The sequence below is a fragment of the Toxotes jaculatrix genome, chromosome 7 (assembly GCF_017976425.1).
Source record: "Toxotes jaculatrix isolate fToxJac2 chromosome 7, fToxJac2.pri, whole genome shotgun sequence".
Lineage (NCBI taxonomy): Eukaryota > Metazoa > Chordata > Actinopteri > Toxotidae > Toxotes > Toxotes jaculatrix.
Genome location: NC_054400.1, coordinates 22,719,732 through 22,742,537, shown reverse-complemented (window position 1 = coordinate 22,742,537; position 22,806 = coordinate 22,719,732). Strand labels below are relative to the sequence as shown.

The window sequence follows — 22,806 nt, the reverse complement described above, 5'->3', positions numbered from 1 at the left end:
TTGCCAAATGCAAATAAATTTCAATTTGAATGACAAAGAAAAACTCACGTTTGAATGTCTGATGAATGGATTGTCCAGTTTGGGGGTGTATTTGTCGAACTGAAAGAGATAAGAGAGAAAAGGATTAGGAAACATAAGTCTACAAAATGATCTACTTCACAAAAATCCTTCATGCAAAAGCCTTCTTTAATAATACCATCTCATTATTTTTACATCATAAAAACATAACGTGATCAACATCTGTAACTGGTAATAAGCAGGATTTTGATCCAGAATAATAAGCCCTGGGGTAAAGCAGCTGGCTTGCACTGGTCATGGGTTTACTTAAACTGCACGGTCAGATAGGCAGTTAAATTACTAACAATACAGCCGCTTTAGCAGACTGCCAAGATGAAGGCAGCCTGCATGATTTTCCAATTGAGCATACAGAGGTTGGGCGTGGAGGCCCAGCTTTGGGAATCAGACCATTTTAAAACCAGACCAGTTGTTTCTATTCACTGGAAAATTTGTAGAAATGTGAATCTAATTGCTTTTGACTGCTATGGCTTTTTTTTTTTTTTTTTTAAACAATAATCCCCTATGGTACAGATGGGAGGGGAGGACATGGAGACATATAGCTTGTTTTGGGTGTTAGAAAACCAGACTTCAAAAGAGACAACCGGCCAATTCTCTGAGCATAAAATCATGGAAAGAATATATGGAACCTCTTCTGTGAGCACACTGTCTTTTATGACTGAAACTGAATCGAGTAGATGACATTTGCAATGGTTAGGGGCTAATTCAGGACAGATCAGCATGAAACCGATATAACCTTGAAACTCTGAACTGATGTCAGGAAACCATTTCTGTGGCGGAGCTTGTGCCTACCAGAACAATCTCAATTAGAATTTGCCAAATAAAACCCGTGTTGTCAGATGAAAATATGTTTCTGATCATATCCTGAACACATGGGAATCTAGTCAGTAAGCTGAGAAGGAGAGCAGGGAGAGAGAGAATGGAGAATGTTGCCCCACGTATGAATGGGGGCTTTGTATGTGTCTGTTCGCCGGCTCTATTTTGAAACAGGCTAATTACAAGTGACAGTAACTTATTCCTATTCCGCAAATACACAAACCATTTGCAGGTACTTTTTGCGAGTGTTTTCACAAAGCTCTCTTGGCAGGCACAGACGTTTTGGGTTTACATAAAACAAGAAAATGAGTGGGTATGAATCAGTGTTTCTGTGTGCGCGTGTGCCGCGATACGGGCGGCTGTGGCGCGGGAGGTGGGGTGGGGGCAGTACTGGCTAGGTTGCTGGTGGAGAGGCAGGGTTTTGGGTCAGGGGCCCTTTGGTGAACCAGGGCCATTCACATCTGCGCACAAAATGGCAGCAACGGCAGCGATGGTGTTGACGGCCCTGTTTGTGGGCGATAATGGGCCCAAATCAAAGACAGACAGCCTATTGAGAGGAAACGCCGAGCCAGCTTCCGAGCTCATTAAACAGCTTCTCTGCATTTCTGAAGGCGCGGCCTGTTTAATGTCTGACACTGGGAGAGAGCTTTTGGCTGCTTTATGGCCTTGTAAAAAAAAAAAAAAAAAAAAAAAAAAGAAAAAACAAAAACTCTTGCCCTTGTAATTTATGGTGCCTGTCACAGTTTTATAGTAAACAGCTTTGGCTAATTAAAGCTTAATATTTCATCTTATAACAATTAAGGATATGCCTTGTCCAAAGACAAGGCAGGGGCAAGGGGGCGGGGTAGCAAAGACACTCAGTGCTGCCATTTGGCAAGCCAGCTGCTGGAGGGCGGTGAACAATAAACAAATATAGAGGCTTCATAATTTCATTAATTACAGCCATTAGCCAAGGGCTGTTACATAGTTGAAATGACATGGGGCATCTAGAGAGCAGGAGGAAATAAAGAGAGAGTGAGAAAGAGAGGGAGGGAAAAAGAGAGAGAGAGAGAGGATGCACAACTAGGCCATACGTGGTTCGCCTTTTCATGACAAAAGAGTAAGACAACCACAACATCATCATTACTCCTGCCTCTCTAAGCCAGCACTAAAGAGAAGAAAAACAGCATTGTTACTGAGGAGAGGAGGGAAGGGGAAAAGGCATAAGTTAAGTAAAAACACAGTTTCAATTAAAAGAAAAAAAAACAGCAGAAGACATTAATGGCAGTCTCAAATCCCATCCTGCAACAACACAACAGGAGATGGGGGGTATGTACATCATGGGCTACATAATGCCAGCATTAGTGAGATGGGGAAAATCGGCTCTTTCATCTTCAAAGAGAGGACTGCGTACAGTATATAATTCCTACCATGTCAGGAATGAACAGCAGACCAGATAACGGCGCGTCTATCGGCTGAAGAACCATCTAAACGGCCTCTGTACTTATCTGAGACTGTGCAATAAATACCAGAGCTTTGATTTCTAATGTACAGGATGGGGATAATCTTAGAGCAGGGCCTTAATGGGACCACAGGCTCTCAATCAGAGGTCATGACATGATGGATTAGATCTATTAGACTAATGCCAAAAAGCTACAAATGGGGCCCTCGTCTGAATCGACTGTCAGAGATTGCTGTGCATTTGAAATGATGGATGAATAGTTATAACCTTTCTTCCTCTGAACTAATCTGAGAGCTGCCAGTGTCTGACCCCCCCCCCCCCCCAGACTTGATGGCAGTCAAAGCACGGAAGCAATTAGAAACATTACCAAAGCAGTTTTGCAGTGATGTCATCCCCCATTCATCTGCAATGAAGTTATTTGACCGGGTTTTGAATTTGTCATTGACGTGTATGGTTGCTGTTGAGCTATGAACACACACACACACACACGTTGCAAGGAAATATCCAAGTCTGTAGAAATGCATACACACTCACACAGATCTGTTTGATGGCGCCTTTGTTTCTCTTTGTTAACAGGCAAATGAAAACATTCGAAACCATTTAAAACGCATCCATATGCAGACAATTGAAAAGCCTGCCTCCAGGCAATTCCCTTTTTCTGATCCTCAGCAAACACTGAATGGTAAGATCTATGCCAAAGTTAACCCTGTGAGACCTGAACTATGAAAGAATGGTCAGAAAATTCTAATTTTTCAAATATGAACTCTTTATTTGTCCCTTTGACAAAATGTAAAAAAAAAATAATTAAAAAAATAAATTCTAATTATATTTTTTGTTTGTATCACACATGTCAAAACATTTGGAAAAGTGAGGGGGGTCCACCAGGAGTCAGTATACGAGCATAAGAGTTCATCTAAAAGGGTTAAATGCAAAGTTTATGCTTGATGGTGATGCAATGAGTCCCAGAAATGTGGGTATCATATATGATACGTACGGGCTCACAGGGTTAAGAAAAGGATGAATAATTTAAATGAAATTTGGTAACGTCTGCTGGTTTGGCAGACATGCCACAAGTCAGACAAGGGCCTCTAAGAAAAGTGATGAATTTTGCGGATGCACAGTTTTCTATGTAATTCAACTATGGATGAAGAAGTTGCAGAGCATGACAAAAATATGTGCTTGGTCAGGTTTGACCAACCTGAGCAGCAACTAGCACGTATATGGACAAATTAGTGGATGCACTAGTGTGCATTTGTGTGTGTGTGATGGGAGGTGGCAGCCAGTGGGCCGTATCTGCCCGACATTTTTCCTTTTTACAGTGGAACAGATGTGATGCTCCCAGCTTTTCGTCAGCTTCTCAGACTTTAGCAGCAGGACAGTACGCAGAAATCACAGAGTCAAATTCAAACTGAATCAGTGTCATAGTTTGTGAAGGGAGGGGTTCCTACAGCTATGGGGCATATTTGGTGAATTGAGGGATAAAGAAAAAAAAGGGAGGAACTGATTGAAGAGGAGATTGCGGAAGGGTGACAGGTGGGTGGGTGGGTGGGAAGTTACGGGAGCTTTTTTGTTTTTTACTTATCCTCACATTTCTGGCTTGGGTACGCACCATGGGGGGTGCGGTGGGCGGGGTGAGGATGGCGGCCGGGGGCAGACTGGCGGGGAAGGGCGTGAAGGTGTGCTGGTGGGTGTGTTGGTGCTGGTGCATGTGCTGGTGTTGGTGAAACTCGGCCCTCAGGAGCGACACGGGGGCCAACGGCGAGGCGGACGGCCCCCGGCCCCGCTCTGAACTCTGAACCAGGAAGCGGTTGTTCAGCTCCTGCCTCAGGAGGTCATGCTCTGCAAGAAAGGAGAGCGAGGAAAACCAAAAAAAAAAAAAACCAAAAAAAAAAAACCAAACCAAAACAAAAAAACAAAAAAAAAAGAAAAAGAAAAAAGGGGTGGGGGGGAGGGAAGGGGGGGACACAAGAAAAAAAAAGGCACGGGCGCCCAGTCAGTCTTCACAACAAGGGTAGAAGAGAAGAAAGAAAATAGTCACCTGGCATTCTCTGTTTCTCCAGCTCATGCTGTGAGGGTTTTCTACGTGGGGACTCATTGGTGGTGGTAAGAGAGTTGCCTGTGACAATGTGCCAATCAGAATCCCCGAATGAGGCTGGCAATACATGATTGGTTGGTTGAATGATATCAACAGGCTGGTATCTAAAGACAAGAGAGAACCAAGAGTCATCCCAGCAGAAAACACACACACTCTTGCCCTCTATTAGAAAGTCAGTGCACAACTGGTATATTTATTACATATTTTGGAGACACCCATCATCGCTGGAGACATTTGTTTCCTTCTATTGCAGCATCAACTTGCTTGTTTTGATGAAACTGTTGAACATATTATCAAATTCTTACAAATCACATATCGCTGGCAAGAGAAAAACTTGCTGGCGATTCTGGTAGTTGAGGTTGCGTCAGACTGCTGACTGAGTGCACAATTGTTTTTAACACCTGACATTTTTCAGCACGTCAAAATGCTGCTTTCAGTGGTATGCTCAGGATGTCTCCAGCTGTGACGACTGCCCAGTTGTTAGCTGACATTTTCCAATGATGCATCCAAGCCTTCATACACTGACCTCATCCCCCTTTTAAAATTTCTAAGCTACTATAAATACAGTCTATCTTAGAAATTGATGTATGGTATTCTCCACCCGTGAAGCGGGAGGAGCAGCACTATTGAAGATTTATTTCCATTCGGTGCTGCAAAAGGGTGATTTGCTTGTGAGGCTCTTTGGAAATCTCTCAAATTATTGATTACTGGTAATTGGTTATTTGAGGTATCTACGGCTGCAACAGTAAGTGGACCACATTCCCAATATTTATGGCCAGAACATTATAGGAATATGCTGACTTTTTGGGAAAGAGCTCTTTAATAGGCTTACTGTCTTTCCACTAGCTTTAGTATCTCATGTGCTCCATACACTGCTTTTCAGACAGATGCAACATAATAATTTACTATTCACTACGCATAAGCACTGACTGACTCTAGAAAAGTGATTTTTAAAAATGGGATCTGGGAAGAATACTAGAAGCAATATTTTCATCACAAGACAAAACCCTTATTTACCAAAATGTGTTTTTAAAGTCAGTAACAGTGTAACAGTCTTACATGTATAAAATCAGAAAAGGAGGAAATAAACCTACATACATCTAGCAATGAAAAAATGATGACATGCATCATTAGAAATATTACGAAATATATGCTTGGGTATACTGTACCGCGAAGAATCAAAGGATAAATAAGTTAAAAAATGTAATAAATGAGTACTTACCAGATCAGCAAATCATACATGAACACTTGACTAGTTTCAACATCATATAACACATATGTTGTGATATTAACATTGGAAAAATCATTAACTAATTATTACAGGTTGACTAGTGCTGCAGTTAGTAAGCCTTGGTATGGTAACATGCAGAAGTACTTTTTTTTTCTCAGAGCTGCTGTTGTTACATAAAAGTATTGTAACATACAGTAGAGCTGTGCAGCCAAGTTACAGTCTGATCAGAGCATTTTTTAAATCTTATACTACTACACATCTGTATTCAAAGATGAAACACTCTGATAAAGAAATGCCAGAAATGTGTATAGTAAATACTACCACTGTTTGAAGGACTTTGCTATTTTGTCCAAATGTTTCATAAAATAATGAATCAAATCTAAAACACTGAAAGCCAGCAATGGTCTTTTTTTAAAACTCCCATGTAGCGTAGGAGTTTGTGTCTGCACTGGCAAGCTACCATCTAGCATCCAAGGTGCGCGGCTTTACCTGGATAGGGGGTGCCGGCAGGGTGCCCAGGCACCACTAAACTGTTGGTTGGTAAGGTCGGTGGTGGAGGCAGTGTGGCTGGGGTTGCAAACATGGCCGGATGGCGATGGGCCGGGCTCCGTAGGGAGGAATAATGCGAGGTAGAGAGATTGGCTATGGACAGAGGCAAGGCGGGGGCCGAGGATGGGAGCCCGCTGAGGTGGTGGTGAGGGGATGGGGTTAAGTGTTGTTTGGGAAGACCCACTGGACTGCTGCTGTGGCTGAAGGTTTAATGGGAGACAAAGCAAATAAAAATGTAGTCTGTTAAAGGAATAATAATTTATACTGATAGTTAATACATAGTGTATTTTATTCATTTATTGAGCGCTCAGTAGGAATGCAGTAATATACATTTGGTGAAAGCACTACTAACTTTTGCAGCTTCCATCTGTTGTATACGTGTTCACTGGCTTTGTTGCTCAGTATTAGTTCAGCTTTACTGATATGTTTGACACTTTGTTTGGACAACATAAGAATGATTTTCCAATAAAGCTTCTTAGATTGAACTAAAAAAAAGGGGTGAGGGCAGAATCTGAGAAAGCGGGAAACAGTTGAATGTGCTGTATGTACCTGGGGTGTTGTTCAATGAAATACAGTAAATCTGACAGCTGGTTATTGCGAGTTTGTGTGGCGGAAAATCAGTATCTGCTTGAAAACAGTCAATATTGTGTAGAATATAAATTGCACAGTATCCTGTTGCATTGGACTACAAATATTAATTTGGAAATTGCTGCAGTTTATTTCACTGCTGTGTCCACGAGACTGGCAAGAACACATTAAAGGAAAAGTGGTGGTGACTCCACCCTGACATGGTACATAAGGGGAATCAGGGATAGTGAAGACAGCTCCCTTACTGTTAGTCAGCAGCACCGAGATCCCTAGTGGTCTTACACAGACATAACTCAACTGGGCAACTAAGGTTGAAAGTGTAAGTGTGTGTTTTTTTTTTTGTGGCTGTTCTTCACTCCTAATTCTAAGTGGGCAGCCATCTTTAATAAAGCGCAAATGCCTCCTGTCTTGTAAATCCCTGCCTCAGTACACAAACATAAATGTGTAACAACCTACCTGATGTCGTGGAGGCTGCTGTACTGCAGCGGGTGATGCACCTGGTGGCTGATTACTGGCCCTGCGTGGTGCTGTGGGGGCGGAAGAACACGGGGCTCCTGGTGTGGGTGTGGGTGAGGAGGGTGGGGCTGGGGATGGGGTGGTGCCCTCAGCAGGGGAGGGGTAGGGACAGGGGGCGGAGGTTGCTGCTCCTTCTTGACACTGGGAGGAGGTGGGGTGGGGAGGCGCGACCTAGGAGGCTCTGGAGGGGCCGCCGCTGCAGCGGGGGCAGGGGAGCCCGTGGGCGCCGAAGCCGGGGTGGGGCTGGGCACGGGAGGCGCAAAGGGCACCTCACTGTTGCTTTGCTCCTGGCTGCGCTGGAGCCCTGATACTTTGGCTGAACTACAAGTCTTGGACTCGGGACTCTCATTCGTTGGCACACCTGAGAATAAAAGAAACAGCAAAATGTAAGAAGAAAAATTGTACACCTCTGTTTGAAAAAGTTCATCTGTGTTGGTCAGCTCAGATGTCAAGTCATGTCCTGGTTTGATTAAAAAACACCTGATGCCAAATAACAGCCACAGAGGGATAGCTGTTTGCTATCTTGTGTATTTAGAAGAGTACAGATGATCAGTAATAAGCAAAACACAGCTCCCCTTCCTCCTTTACAGTGTTGTCCCCATGTCTTCTGCCCAAGCTTCCTCTTGTTTCCCTCTCCCTAGGTTCCATTAAGTGTTTAATCAGGTCATTTTCATGCTTGACTATAATCAGATGATCCAATTTCTCCTCGCGATCCAGTCAGTATGAATAAATCACAGCTAATTAAAGTTAAATGTCGGCCCCTATTCAGGGCTTTGCTGAGCACACAATCTGGCATGAAATAATTATGTTTCAATTGTGCTGTGAAGAGAGATCATGGCCTCTTATCTTGGCCTCTCTGCCACTGTGCTTTTCTATCCTCCCTCCCTGATCTTTCAGGGGATTTGGGAAACGGCGGCAAAGCACTCTGAACTCGGCCACTTTGTCTTTTACCATTCATCAGGGGTCTTTTCAACAGACAAGAAACCTTTATGATCCGCATTCCACTGAACAACGACTTTTCATACTTAGGCTGTTGCAATTTAATGACTGTAATTATATGCTGTTGTAGCAGGAAAATGAAAGTGGCAGAAAATGCAGCATCTTGACACCTTTCATATACAAAGAATCTCAAAGCCCCTGTGAATCTTAATGAAAAAGAAAAGATATTCGGTGAAGAAGATCTTCTACTTCTCCCAGAGTTAAAAGAAAAGAAAACGGGCAACAAAGGAATGGTGTTTGAGGAGATGGTGGTGCTACAACGGCAACAGAGAAAACAGCACTATAGCTTCTGAACTAATCAAAGCTGCCAGTGGTGGAATTCGTTTTAAGCACAGAAACATCGCATGCATGGAAAAATCAGAGAAAGAAAACGCTCACACACGGATAGAGACAGATAGAGACGGAGGAAGAGAGAAGACAGTCTGCTGCAGATGAGGCTCTCTAGGCGGCTCTAATCTACAGCTAAGATGCAGCAGTACTTCAGTCAGAAGGCTTACTAGCGCCGCAATTAAAAAAGCTCCACGGGCACTCTCAACGGTAACAAAAAATGAGAAGAGCCGGGAGCTGCTGTCAAGCCACTGAGAACTCGATATGCAGCCTACTAATGGAATATCCAGTCCCTATTAACAGCCTGCTTAATCTTTCAAGGATCCTAACACCCATAAAAAGACCAATAAAAAGGCAGGGCAGAGCTTTTATTTTTTTTATTGTTGAGCTCCCCCTCCCTTGCTCTTTGCATTTTATGGGAGAACTGGGGCTGGCTAAGGTGTCACGATTTTCAAATGAATTCTGGGGTCTGGGTGTATATAGACCTCCAAATTTATAGGGGTCTGGGATTTGGATTAAACTGTCAGGCACTCTTCCTGCAAGCAAAAGAGAAAGAGGAAGAGTGAAGGCAAAGACAGAGAGACAGGCACAGACAGACAAACAGAGGCGAAGAAGCAAATATCCACAGTCGAAATGTCGCCGTTGGGTGATGTTGCCGTGGCAACCTGTTCTCCCAGACACAATGCGAGGCGAGTGATATGGAATAAAGTCTCACCACGACCACTAGGAGATAGAGAGGGGCTTCTAATACTAATGCTGGGAAGCCAGGGCCACAGCGAGCGCTGGGTTATCTTAATGATGATTCTAATGGGCTCTAATGGAGGCAGGGAGGTATCAGCTCAGTCCAACCCGTCCCTCATTAAAATCACTCTGCAAGCTAAGACACTTGCGCACTCATGCACGAATGCACACAACAGAAAATGTACACACACACACACACACACACACAAAAAGTTTTCATTCTGGGCACATTACACACACACAAATATAGTTCCAATGTCTTCATTTTGGTGAAGGGCAGCACAAAGCAAGAAACATCAGACCAAATGTGCCAGAGAAAGCAAAAGGGTAGATAAATTTCAATTATTTTTTCTCTGCTTCTGAACTGATAGAAACATGCTACGATGTGCACTAGTTATGTAAGTACACATACAGAGTTACTGTGTGACAGCTCCTTACACTGTCGGTGCTTCAGCTTCTTTAGCAGCACACAAGTCAAGAGCAGGGAACAATTGATGGCAGAAAATCCTGTTACTATGAATACTCAAACATAATAGATTACTTTACCCCCATTTTTCTGAGTGCTTCAGCAGCAGCCATCTTGAGTGTAAAATAACACACAGTGATAACAAGATGAAACGAATGCTTCTCTGACACGTCACCTGAGGGCTATATGTAGCAAAATCACTGCTGCTTTTCAACAAACACCGTCCCTTCACCGCAAAACCACACACAACTGTCAACTGGAGTTTCGAGCATCTCAACAAACTGACAAATTCGGCATTGTTTTGTTCTTCTTTTCCTCAGGACATGGAACACACTTTCCCTGCAATCACATACTGAGGAAGACAGTCGGCAAGCCACAGGCAGTCATGTGAAACAAATGCCACTCGAGTGTCTGTACAAAAAAAAATGTGCTGTCCTGAAGCCCTGCCCCACAAACCTGAGCAGATGGTGCGAGTGAGTCAGGCAGGTTGGAGGGCAGCCCGATGGTGGGGGGGTGGCACCCCCCCCCCCTCCCATCTCTCCCGTTAGCTGGGTTAGTGCACCGGGGGGACAGGGAGATTCCCTGGGGGAGTGTTGGCAGGTCTGCTCACCAGATGACATCTCATCCCACTATTGATCTTTTTATAGTTGTTCCTGTGGCCCTGCTTACTCAGGGGAATTGGGCCTTGCCCTGTGCGCACGTGCCTGGGTTTGCAGTGATATGGGGTTGTGGGTTGGAGGGGTGGAGAGAGGAGGGACACGAGGACTAAGGTAGCAGACGGACAACAGGCCACTGGGATTCACTGGTGATGACTGATGTGTCCAGCGGGGAATCTGGGGTGAACACAGTGTCGCTACACAGCTGTTCCTGCCTCCGATATCCTTCACTTGTGACCCTGTTTGTCCCTGTGGAACATCTGGAGAGCTGGCACAGATCTGGTCCTCTGTGGCCTTTATGCAGCCAGATGGCCCTGCTTGGAATGACTTGGACCTGTCTGGAATGGCTTGGCCCTGAGCTGGACTGGGATGGGCTAATTGTCATCATCCAGGAAACCTCAATAAAGGATAAAGTGGCTCCTTGCTGTGAGCAGGATATCCCTCTAAAGTGCGCTCTGTTGACACATGCCATGTAAAGAACACAATGCAGAAGCCCCAAAGGACAGCACGGCACACTTTGGCTTTCAAATGCTTTGAGCTGCAAAACTGTAGCCTCTAAAAAGCATTCACTTTGAAGCTTTTTTTAACCACTTTATTTTAAACACACACCTGGCTACCTGCAAATGGACCCAACGACCTCACGAATGAGACGAGAGCCCTAGAGAATATTTTCATCTGGCCTCCAACTAAAACCCTCGGCAAACGAATGCTGTGCATGCAAACCAGCGTGTTACATAAATTACCTGCTCCATGCTGACACCGATGCCAGTATATACAACTGCCATGGAAATAGAACCTGTATGCAAAAAGCCTTTTCAGATTAGATACGAGGGTATGCAAATTCGCCCGGTGACAAGGGGGGGGGGGTCGTCGGGGGCTAAGGGAAGCTTAAGGCCACTGGGTGTTCTCATTTACTAGGCAAACACTGCGGTTCACTCCCTTCACGGCTTTGTCAAAGTATAAACAGTCAGGGCACTGATAAAATAAGGACATGAACAGATAGATATATAAATAAAGCGGCATATCTGCTGAAAGACGTTGGAGGATGCAGAAGGTATGTGAGAATGCACGCTGCCTTGATCCGTCTCCTGCTGGCTCTGGTTGACAGAATATTCTGCTGCTCTTGACGGTTGAGCTCACAATGATTTGGTTTTTTGTACCTCTCTAGACAAGCAATCTGCACAGAGCCAAGGCTTAGCTCACGAGTGAGTGACTGTGGAAGATGGCTTTAACAGATACTAGCAGAAGGCAGGAAACCGCAGTCTTGCCAATCAACACTTCATTGCCGTGAGGTATTCAGTCATAAAAAAAAAAAAAAAAAAGGCAGGGTGATTTCAACAAAATGATTTTGTATGAGAGGAACAGAAGGGCTGAGCAGTGTTGAATCATTGTGCTAATAATAAAATCATAGGAGAAATTTGCAATGGCTTGCTTTCCCTCACACTATTTAATCTGCCTCGAGCATCTCCAAGCTGGTAACAAGGGGAGCCAAGGCGACATTTTTGCAAATCACTCAGAGATGTTAATGGGGGAGTGGACGAGGAGAAAGCTGGCCAAGATAGCTAAAGAGTGGGGACAGCTGGCACGTTTCAATTATTTCTCTCTGTCTCTTCGCTGCAGCTGACAAAAGGAGTGGATGGCAGCAGAATGGGGATGGGTGTTAAGCTGTAACACGTTTACAGTCGAAGCCCAGGCATAAATTGAGAACCTAATGTTCATTTCAGAGAGCTGGCAGCTCAAGCTGTGGGATGAATCAGTTTTTCCTGTGCACATCGGATCCCAATTCAAACTCCAGCCATATGGTGCAGGACACATATGCTGTTCACCTCTCATGGCACTTACGCCAATGTTGTGGGGAGCACATATTCAAATCAGAAAGGAAAGGGAGAGAGAAAGACAGAGGTCTAGTTGTTGACTGTCCAAATCCTTCCATGTCATATACGGTCCAGTGGTGATCCGAGAGCTAGGTTAAACCTTCATTAACCCCTGGTTATAATGTGCTGCAGAGAGGCGAAACGCCTCCGCACTCACACTTCTCTGTTCTTCCCTAAATCTCCCTCCGGGCCCATCCCCCTGCAGAGCCATTTCTAGCAGAGCTCATGTGCTCTGGGACAGCCATCAGTCTCAGCTTCTTATGAACACAGCCAGGTCGTCTAAGGTCAGTGCCACTGGGCTGCTCCAAATAAAAGGGTGGACATCTCGGAACTTTCAACAGAAAAGCTCAAGTCTAATGGTTCCTCTGGCACGGCCCACCCTGCCAGCCTGGAATTTGACCCCTTTCACTGTCACTGACCCTGGTGACCCTTCTTACCCTGAGGCCACTGTGGACAGACAGCCAACAGGCAGGGGAAGGGAGGGGCGATCTGAACTTTAAGGATGAATGTTGTGCTGAAAAGAAGCGGAGCCTTCAGCAGTTATTTGTGCAATGCTGTGAGCACTAGCCTTATCATTTCATTAATTAGCATGACACGCCCGCCTTATGGACTTGAACGCCGCAGTGGCAGCTGTCTCAATTGATTACGGCGGTGGACGTGTTGCTGCAATTATCGAGGTGACTGGAGACAACGCCTGCCACTTCTAATAAAGGACTTAACTCCTACTTCCCACATCACAGCACAGCGGTGAGTGGACAGTAGCAGCCTCCCTGTGTCTCCCATACCTTTAAGACCTTTTCTGAGTCTCTCCACGGGCTGCTGTGGAGCTCAGTGTGGGCTGTAGTTCTTGAGCAGCGTGTCAGCTTTACTTAAGCTCGCATAACGCCTGAACAGTATCACTTTGGTGCCCCACAGGAAACCATCCTCTTTTAGCCCACCAGCTGGCTGACAATCCACAGAGAATGGAAGGAAAGGGGGTAGAAAAGAAAGAGAGAGAGTGAGAAAGAATGAGATATAAAAGACACAAAGGCCGGGAGCTTTTGCCAGGAAGCTTCAAGTCCAAGCAGAAATGGAGGGGGTGAGTGCTCAGCAACGTAAACAGAGGCACTGCTTTCCAGCCTCATTTCATGTATGAACATGCATGAAGCCCACATGCCTCTAAGTGGATATAATATTATCTTTCAGTGCCGTACTGATTACTTCTCAATGGAAGGGAAATGGCTGGGTGAAAATCCTTCAACAAATCCTAAGTGGCATGACAGTGGGCTGAAAGAGCCTGCATGTTTTTCTTCTCCTCCTCCTCCATCTCCATTTTCACTCCCCACTCTGAAAGCAAAGCAACAATTGGAAACTGACAGCTCCTAACCGTTCACCATACCTCATTCACTGTTTTGACATATGCAGCCGTTGCAGTTTAGCGCCATGAAAGGGGTAGGACAAACATCTTTGCCGACATATCATATTTCCTCAAGTGCTTTGCAGATACAGGTTTTTTTGTCACCATGAGTATCACAAGCAGTGGTTTAGACTAAGACGCCGCATGAGCTACTCACCTGCTTCATGCAAATACTGCAGCCATTTTTGTAACGTCATATAATACTTCCCTCTGATAGCCAAGAATGTGGACGCAGCTAGTTTTTCTATAGGTGGCAAAGACTACAGACAAATATCTCTTTATCAACAACTGCCAGGGTAGTTAGTTCATCAATCAACCACCACATTTCTCCTTCTTGTCATGTTTACACGTTGAAGCATCCTGTTATTACAGGGCAGGGCTGCTGATCTTCAACATGCTGATTAAAGCTCAGGGCTACTTCTCTTGTCATTCAAGAGCCTGTCAGTGTATCTCTTAAACTGTACGTTACAGCATGCCAGTGGAATTTCACTGCACAGGGTGGAAAAAATAATAAACTAAAAACAATCAATGTTACCAAGCGATCTGTAACTACGGCATCGGCAAACAGCTACATTGGAAAATACTGTACCTAATTTAACTTCCCAAACTCCAGCCAAAACATGCATTTTGCTTAATGCAGTCCAAAAGATATCTGATTTACGAAGAATATAAAACTCACATTTGAGAAGAAGCCACAAACAGTGGATGTTTGGCATAATTACATTTTTTTTATCAATGAAATAAATGAATTCATCAATTTAGCAATTTAATCAGTATTCAGTACACTCGAATGCTCATCATAAATGTAGTTTGACCACTTAAAAGAGCCATTTTGAACTGGCTATTTGCTGTAGAGCATCTCTACATGATCTCGAGTTGATGTGAAATTTCTCTCACAGGGACGGTGGATGCAACAGGGTAAGATCTTAGTGGACTATTTGTCCTAAAGATAGCACCCCAGTGTGCATGAAAGTGCTTGGGGTTAAGTTTCACATATCTGTAGGCCCCCAGGGAAAAGCACCGTCCGGTATAGACCCACTGATGTAATCAATGCCTCGTCTATAGGAGGATCCTGCTGCTGAGCTGCTCCTGGGGTGCTGCTGGGTAATTAGGCTTACAGATGGAGACCCAGCAGCTGTTGAAGACTAGGCTAGAGCTGCCATTTTCCCCTTCTAATGGCTACATGCCAAAAGAGCCGCGTTCTTATGAGCTACAAGCCTTTTTTTCTGCAGCAGTCGGAGCTTGTGATATCTGAAAGTAGACTTTAAAACAATTCTTGCTCTAGTCTGAGTCTGTTTTTTTTTTTTTTGAGAGGGTGGGGGGTGATGAATTACATGTCAAGGTTGACTTAGCAGACCAAGGTGGAGATGTTTGGAAAAAGCTGTCATACAGAGCTTAGTTAGACAAACACACACAAAAGCCTCCTCAAAATCACCCCCCCCCCTTCCGACCACCACAGGAAAAGAGTGACAATTAGAGGGTGTATCAGGTTCGCAAACATTCAATGTCCTTCCTTGCACCCCATTCATCATTCTTGATTAGAGAGAGACAGCATGACAGAGAAAAAGGGATAAAGTGACCCAGACTGGGGGAGAAAGAGGGAGAGAGAGGTTAGTTAATAAGGCAGAGGAGAGGGGAGAGAGAACAGAGGGCAGGGAGTTGTGTCAGGTAAACTAATGGAGACAAGGCCTGGATCCTGACCTGTGGGGGGCTGCTGCTAACCCAAACCCACTACTGTCTGCTCCCATCTCCGCTAAGCCCCAGCCCCACATACTGACACACACACACACACACACACACATATGCAGGAGAATCTGGGTCTCAACTCCTCGAGTCTTAGTGGACAAGGAACCTAAAAACAGCCTGCACATTTTCAGGGCTGCTATGAGCTGCCGCATTTCGCCGTGGCGCTTCAAGTGTGGCAAGTGAAGAATTGATTTGTTTGGAGTGTGAAGGCGGCATGTCAGTTTGGGGAAATGTGTGAATGTGAGTATGTCTGTGAGAAGGGGGGGGGTGCACGGTGAAACAGGAGCGAAATTGGACTCTGAAACGAGCCAAATCACTTGCGAGATGAAACAGACTACACCAGGAAGAAAAAAAAAAACAAAACAAAACACAACAACAACACAAGGCCCCAGAAAAAGTGTCGAGCAAGGCAGGCTGGCACAAAAGCAAAAAACAGAAACAAAACAAAACAAACACACTTTCCTTTCTGCTCGACATATTTCAGACTGCAGATGACAAAAACAACACTGAAAGAGTTAGAGGAATCAAAATCAAACCGCCAAGTGTGTCTGGCTGTTTCATGAATCCGTGTCGAAGTGGAGGCTCCACACCACATCAAACCCTGTAAATCTCTCTCCTCCTGAAAGCCTCCTCTCTCCCTTTAGCAGCCAGCGCTTAGATTATTGTGTGCAGCTAAAAGGTAAGTGCTGGGAGTGTCACACTTGAGAGCGTGTTTTAAGCACCATAAAGTATCAAGACCCAGATGGCTCATCCCCCTGAAAAACATGTCCACTCTACCTCGGCTCCAGTGACACCTGCTACCAGGATTAGGTCAGTGCTGCGCTAACCCAGCTCACTAATACAGTGTGCCACAGCTGATAAGGAGCCCAGGGCACTTCAGCACTTGCCCCGCATTTTAAAGTTGATGAGTCAATATCTGTATCATTAGTGATAGTGATAGCGGTATATTGATCTTTTCCCAAAAACACAGGGAGCCACGATTTCAATGCAATTTGTCACTGTTACAACAGATGTGGTCTTTTGATGGTCGATATCAGTGCTGATAATGTTGGACTGAGTCTGAAGACGAATGGTGTTTGGTTATGCTCCCAAATATGTTTAAAAGTTACATTTGTGTGCCAATAAAGTCCATGTATTTAAAGATTTCACAAATTAAAAAAAACTCAGATGCCCTCTGGAACACTGAAACTGACCCCATTATGAGTATCACTACTAAATGCATTCAGTAAGTGTATTATAATCCAAACACCTCAAGTAAGGTTATGGGCTTTATAAAAACAAAGACTACAGTGCTGATCAGTGCTTTAATTTAAATATTGGCAATGAAACTGTATTATACAGAGGTGGAAAAAGATAATAATAATATATAACAAAAGGCAAATATCAGCAAGATCATTTATCAGTCTAACCCTGGTCGATACTGCTGCTGGAGCTCTGTATACACTTCTCCATGGGTCATGTGGCTTTGGAGCAGTCTCTCTCGCTCCTTCCCAAAGCAAACAGCAGTGAAATCCCAGTCCTGCTGCTCACCCCTCAACACAGCAGCACTAACCCAACAGCCAGGGAGGTTGGAGCCCATGCTCTGCTGAATGGGGTATTACAGTGAGTCAGAGGCCATTAGGGGCCTCACTACCAGGGCCCAGCGCAGGGAATTCACCAGTAGCCAAAAACAACAGCCAAACAGATGACCGCTTGAATATTGGAGGAGACAACACTGTGCATGTTCTTTTTTTTTTTTTTTTTTTTAAACCACCACGAAATGGCCAAAATGCAGACCCCTGTGCCTGAGTGAATTAACGCCTGTCTGTTAACAAACACTGGGACGATTAATGGCGCTCACGCCCAGTGAAATACGGGACAAAAACACAAGCCCTTCCTCAGCAGTACGTGTTAGGTTACTGCTTTCACCATGTGTTGAGTTCAAGGCTAATAGCTAGGCTCTATCACAAACGTCTCCAAACCCAGGGCTGTCAAACATACTGCACTGGTCCAAGCCTGTGGTAATGCTTCTAGACAGAGTGTCTCTGATAAGCCACTGATAGAAACATGGGTGCGACTATGGACTGGAAAGGTATAGGGCTCAGAAATACTGAGCAAACACTGGAAAGGGACCACCCAGCTAGAAATACTTGGAAAATACTTTATATGGCAGGGCGATATTTTTGTTTGATCTGGGATCTTGTTTCCTGGGTTCATCTACTTTCTCCCCAGAATCCTCTCTGGCACATTCTTCTGATGCATGGACGTCCTTGTCCGTCATGGAATCTGAGGCATTTTACATCCGCTCTGTTCCTGGCAATGGTTTTCCCATCTTTATAAGCCTGTGTGAACTGCTTCCCAAAATGTCCAATCCATTACAAGCATGTTTGTAATATCCATCTAGGCTGACGACTGTCCCCTTGCCAGAGATTGTACATTATCCAAGCGTCGTGTTTGGCCACAATCGCCTACCATCTGGCTTTGTCAATGAGCGTTACAGCCTCATCTGCAAACAACATTGGCTCTGAACCGCTCAACACAGATGAGCTTAAAACGCACATAGTGTGGAACTGGGATCTTCAAACGAATGCAGGGAGGGGGAAAAACCCACTCTTGCTGGCAGAATGACTGGAGTTGGGAATAAAGGATTAAAAACAAGAAAACCTGCAAGTGATCACAGGCGACACGCTTTACATTTCAGGCCTGACAGCAGTGATAAGACGCTGGTCATGTATTCTCGCAAGTAAACAATGGAAATGCCTTCCACACTGCAGCTGGCAGTGCCTTCGGTGGAGGAGGAGGAGGAGGATTAAGATTAGACAGGAGATGTGATGAGAGCAACTACTCTCTAGACTTATCCTCTCTAAATTCTTCACTTTATCCCCTGTAAGAAAAACAAAAACAAAAAACAACCAAAAAATTTAACAAAACCACAAAAAAAACAAAACAAAACAAAACAAACAAGAGACCTACATCCATTTTCACCAGTGGCACTTGTTGAGATTGGAGTCAATTTGTGTTTCACAACTTGGTCAACTAACTGCAGGGGCTGCAGCTCACCTGCCAAAAAGTGTTCCCACGTCAGGGATCCTCTGATTTCCTCACTCACTGGTGAAGAATTGTCTTCCTACACACACCGTGGTTTACAGTGAAGGACTTAGTTAACTAGACCACAGCAAGGCTACTGCTAAGAGGGGTTGTGTTCAGCATTCAGTCTTGTTATCTTCTCTCTGCAATGCTTTGCAGCTCAGCCAAAAAACTCATCATATCAAAGATCTCAACCTTTTGTCTTGATTACACTTTTCCTGTTTCCTGGTTTCGACATTGAGAATGTCTTCTCCATGCTATGTGCTTGCAACTGATAGCTGCACAAACAGAAATGTCATCTGAGGTGTAAGTGTCACCTCTGAGTTACAGCCACGGAAAAAATTCACATGTGCGTTTTTTTTTTCCTAGTATGGTGTGCTAACGCTGCTGCTGATGTGGTGGCTGAGGTGTAGTAGGTGAGGGGTATCATGTGTGAGAAAAGGGCAGGATGGCAGTAAGCTGGCATTTTATCATTTAACCTGAACTGAAGAGACAGCACTAAAAGGCCTCAGGGGAGCACTGGTCTCTGATGTGTATGGGAGATGGCTTTGAGGCTACACAGTAATGCTCAGTATTGAGGTGATTCAATATATTTACTTTGACTTTATCTGATACACTGTGAAACCCTCTCTATATGCCAACCTGTGCTTGACAGTACGATGGGAAGCACAGCTCAGGGGTGACATGCTCCTGCCATTATAAACTGAAGATGCATGGTGAAAGTTCAGCAGACAAAATGCTGGTCATGCCCCTGATAACTTATCCTAAAACTCCCTCATGGCTTTTAGTGATTTTGCAATTGCTCCCTCTCTGCAGCTAAAGCTGAATCCATATTCAGTCAATGAACACAGAGCCACACAATGGAGCCTAATCACACAGCCTTCAATGTGACTCCCATTTTCTGTCACAATAGCTGATCACCACCCAGGGGCTTGCTGACACAGATGACAGGCGCTGATAGGACTGACTGACAGGTGTCAAGCGTTCTGACCTGTAACGGCTAACATAGACAAGAGGGAGAAATACATTGACTATCTAACACAGTTTCTATTTCAAGGTTGAAGCTCAACCAGCAGTGACCCAATACTCTAAACAGTTAATATTTCATGCACACTGGGCTCTTTGCACTGAGCAGACACTTTTCAAATGGACATAATAGTGCTCTGAAGGGGCCACAGGGTGCACATGGGGATAGCATGACATATCAGCAACGACTTTACAAGCTAGCTAATTGCTGTGCATAGAAAATCAGGGCTGTCTTTGAGAACAGGCAGCTTGTAAGAACTGGTGCAGTTTGAAATCACTTCCTGAATCATACAAAACCAAACAACTCCCTCCTGTCAGCTTTTTAAGGTGCTACGCCATGGAGGGTTTGTGGGTAATGTGGCTTGGTCCCTTTGACTGCCTGCCACTCTGCATAAATAGTACATGACGCTGTAATCGTAATTTAAAACGCTATAAATATTGAAGAAGAATTAAAATAATTTATGGAACACCGCAGTGTAACAGGATGTGTGTGAGTGTATGTGTGTGTGTGAGTGTTTTGTCTCCTTTCACTCCTCTCTTGCAGCGTATAGTGAAACGATGGGCAGCAGCGGTGCAAGCTGGGAATTCTGTAATTGCTTTTTCTGTCCCTGAAGCAGGCCTTCCTGCTTTAAATCAAAAAAGGCAATCTCTGTCAGTAATGGCTCAATTAATAATTAAACACATGTCTTATCTCCGCCGAGCTCCCCCTATTTATTTTCATCTCTCCGACAGGGATGGCTGCACAAACAGCATTAGCACTATCAATAAAGGGAGCATTAATATCAGCCCCTTTCTCCAAAAACAAATCACCCAGCTCATAAGCTGTCCCATGTCTGTGAACAGTAATAACCCAAAGATTAATAAAGAAACAAGGCATATTCTTTGGTTTTCTGTTTCCTCACAAGTATTTCCTATCCCTGAGCGTTGAGTGTTAGCTAAACCCATCTGCCTTCTGTACTCTGCAAAGAGTTTGTACCTTGTTAATATTTAAATCAAATCAGGAAAACAGATGAGCCACTGTTCAAGCTCAGTACCAGGTGAGGTGGTGTTAGAAGCAAGAGGGATGGTTTCTTTTATGCATCCAACACTACCAACTTCCAGCTCCCTTTTGCATATAGTGTGACTGTCACGTACGAGTGCCCAAACCTCCAAACACCAGAGCCCAACCATAAGTGCAATGTCAATACAGGAACATTGGCCTTCTTGATAAAGAAAGCATTTCCTGCAAGCTGCCTGGACTTTGTCAAACAAATCACAGTAGGTACTGGAGGTGAGATTCACCAGGCTCAGATTCCACAGCAGTGATGGCTGCTTTCAATTCCAGCGCTTGCTAATCTGGCTGTGCGAAGCCTCCGCAGCCCTTGTGTTTTCCCAGCAACATGTCTGCCCTCCAGTCATATAGCTGCCTGCTTACTAGCCACCCAGCCAGCCACACTCTCCATCTACCTCCAGTCTACCCTGATTCAGCGGCAGTGAAAAGCTGATTAGTTGGTCAAAGGGTCAACCTCCATTCATTATTTAATGGGTGAGAGGCTGCAAACAGTCAGGCCGGCCGCCGAGGTTAGTGATACATTACACTGACCTGGCCAGAAGAGAGCTGCTTGGCCGAATACAAACATGCTCTCTCATGTACTTCACTATGCCTGAGCTGCCCTCAATCCCCCCTGCCCCAGACCTTGCAGCTCCCTCTCCAATCACCATCCTTCTCTGGCATTCAGAATCCAGCAGGTGAGACTGTGTTTCATTTTCCTGTAAGCTTGCACTGCAGGAGCAGGCCCGTAGCTATGGCTGCCCCATGTAACGGAAGAGGAGGTGGAGGAGGAGGAGGTGGAGGAGGCCATAGCTCTTTTATTGACACGCAGCAAACAGCAGTGGCGGAACAAAGGCCACTCAGCACCTATTGAGAGAGCAGGACTGCAGACAGGGTGGTTGATTAGCGATTCGACACGGGGACCGTGGACTGTGTAGCACATAATGAGAGCTTAGGGAGCAAGCCATGAGCCGATGGGGGAAGGAGGTACAGTGGAGGCAAGATAGAAGAGGGGAGAGGCGGGGTACAACCATAAGGAATTGATTTCCTACAATAGCAGAGATGGATATATGAGCAAAAAGGCTCCACAGAAAAAAAAAAAAGCAAGGGTATGGCCAGATCCTAAATCCTTAAGCTACAGCACTGGTAATGTGTTTATATATAAACAGTTAGAGGATAAGCCCTAAATCCACTGCCAAGCTAAATGGTTTATGCATTTTTTTTTTTGTTTGTTTACTTCTATGTCAATTAAGCAAATTGGTCCGACATCCCTGACGAGCAAGAGATCTAAAGTGAGTGGATTTTGCATTCATGTCCAAAAGCTTCTCTCTCCCTGAACACCACAGTAACCCTGTCTTCACCTTTCATGTGGCCTCAGAGAGATGTTAGCGGAGTTAGATGTGCATGATGGCAGTTATATGTGTGTGTGTGTGTGTGTTTTTACTCTTCTTCGTCTGCACGCTCTCCTCTCTCCTTTGTTCCACTGGTCTAATCCAGTATGTGTGGGCCGGTAAGTTTAATGGAAACAATTTATTAAGTCCGGCTTAAAATGCCATCTGCAGCTAAGCCTCCCAAAGCCGCTAAGCTCCTGGTTTCGCCCCGGAGCTTGCTGTGTTCACGCTTACTGTAATGCTCTGTTTAAAATGAGCACAACGGGTCAAAATTAATCAGGATTACAAGGGCACAAATCCACTTCAGAAATGGGTTTTCTACCAATCTTTCTCCTGCTATCCTAAGATGCCCCAGGTTTGTTGGTTGGCACATGGCACGGGTTTACCCTCACCCCATGGCAGGTAGCACCTAGATAGAACAACAGGACCTCAGAGAGTACAAGGGGGAAGACTATTTTATATATATATATATAAAATATATAAAATATATAAAATATATATACATATATATATATAGACAATTGAACACACACATATATATATATATATGAAAACTACGCCTAGACTATACCTATTGCTCTAAAGCCCACAGATACAACATTCAACATAGTCACTGCAGATTCCAAAGTGTTTTCAAATATTTCTAGCCGTTGACAGCTAGGTGATAACTCCCCACCACTTCCATAGGCACAGTATTGTGAAATGTCATAAGAAAGCCTACCAATGAAGTGTTTATCTGTGCTCTGTGGAGGTGCCCTGTGCATGCTCAGCAGCTAC

General features: G+C 44.6%; 1 protein-coding gene across 8 annotated transcripts in view; it reads right to left on the bottom strand.

Moving 5' to 3' along the window:
- Positions 1 to 22,806, bottom strand: part of fbrsl1 (fibrosin-like 1) — a 276,517-nt gene that overhangs the window by 9,831 nt on the left and 243,880 nt on the right. For 5 of the 8 annotated variants that reach the window (XM_041041718.1, XM_041041719.1, XM_041041724.1 and 2 more), the window contains 4 exons: positions 7,252 to 7,672; positions 6,148 to 6,407; positions 3,921 to 4,171; positions 49 to 99 (listed from right to left, as the gene is read on the bottom strand). In XM_041041718.1, coding sequence (XP_040897652.1) covers positions 49 to 99; positions 3,921 to 4,171; positions 6,148 to 6,407; positions 7,252 to 7,672 — 983 coding nt within the window. Of the gene's footprint in view, positions 1 to 48; positions 100 to 3,920; positions 4,172 to 4,370; positions 4,532 to 6,147; positions 6,408 to 7,251; positions 7,673 to 22,806 lie in introns of all 8 variants that reach the window. The other 3 variants (XM_041041723.1, XM_041041725.1, XM_041041720.1) reach the window with 2 other exon arrangements.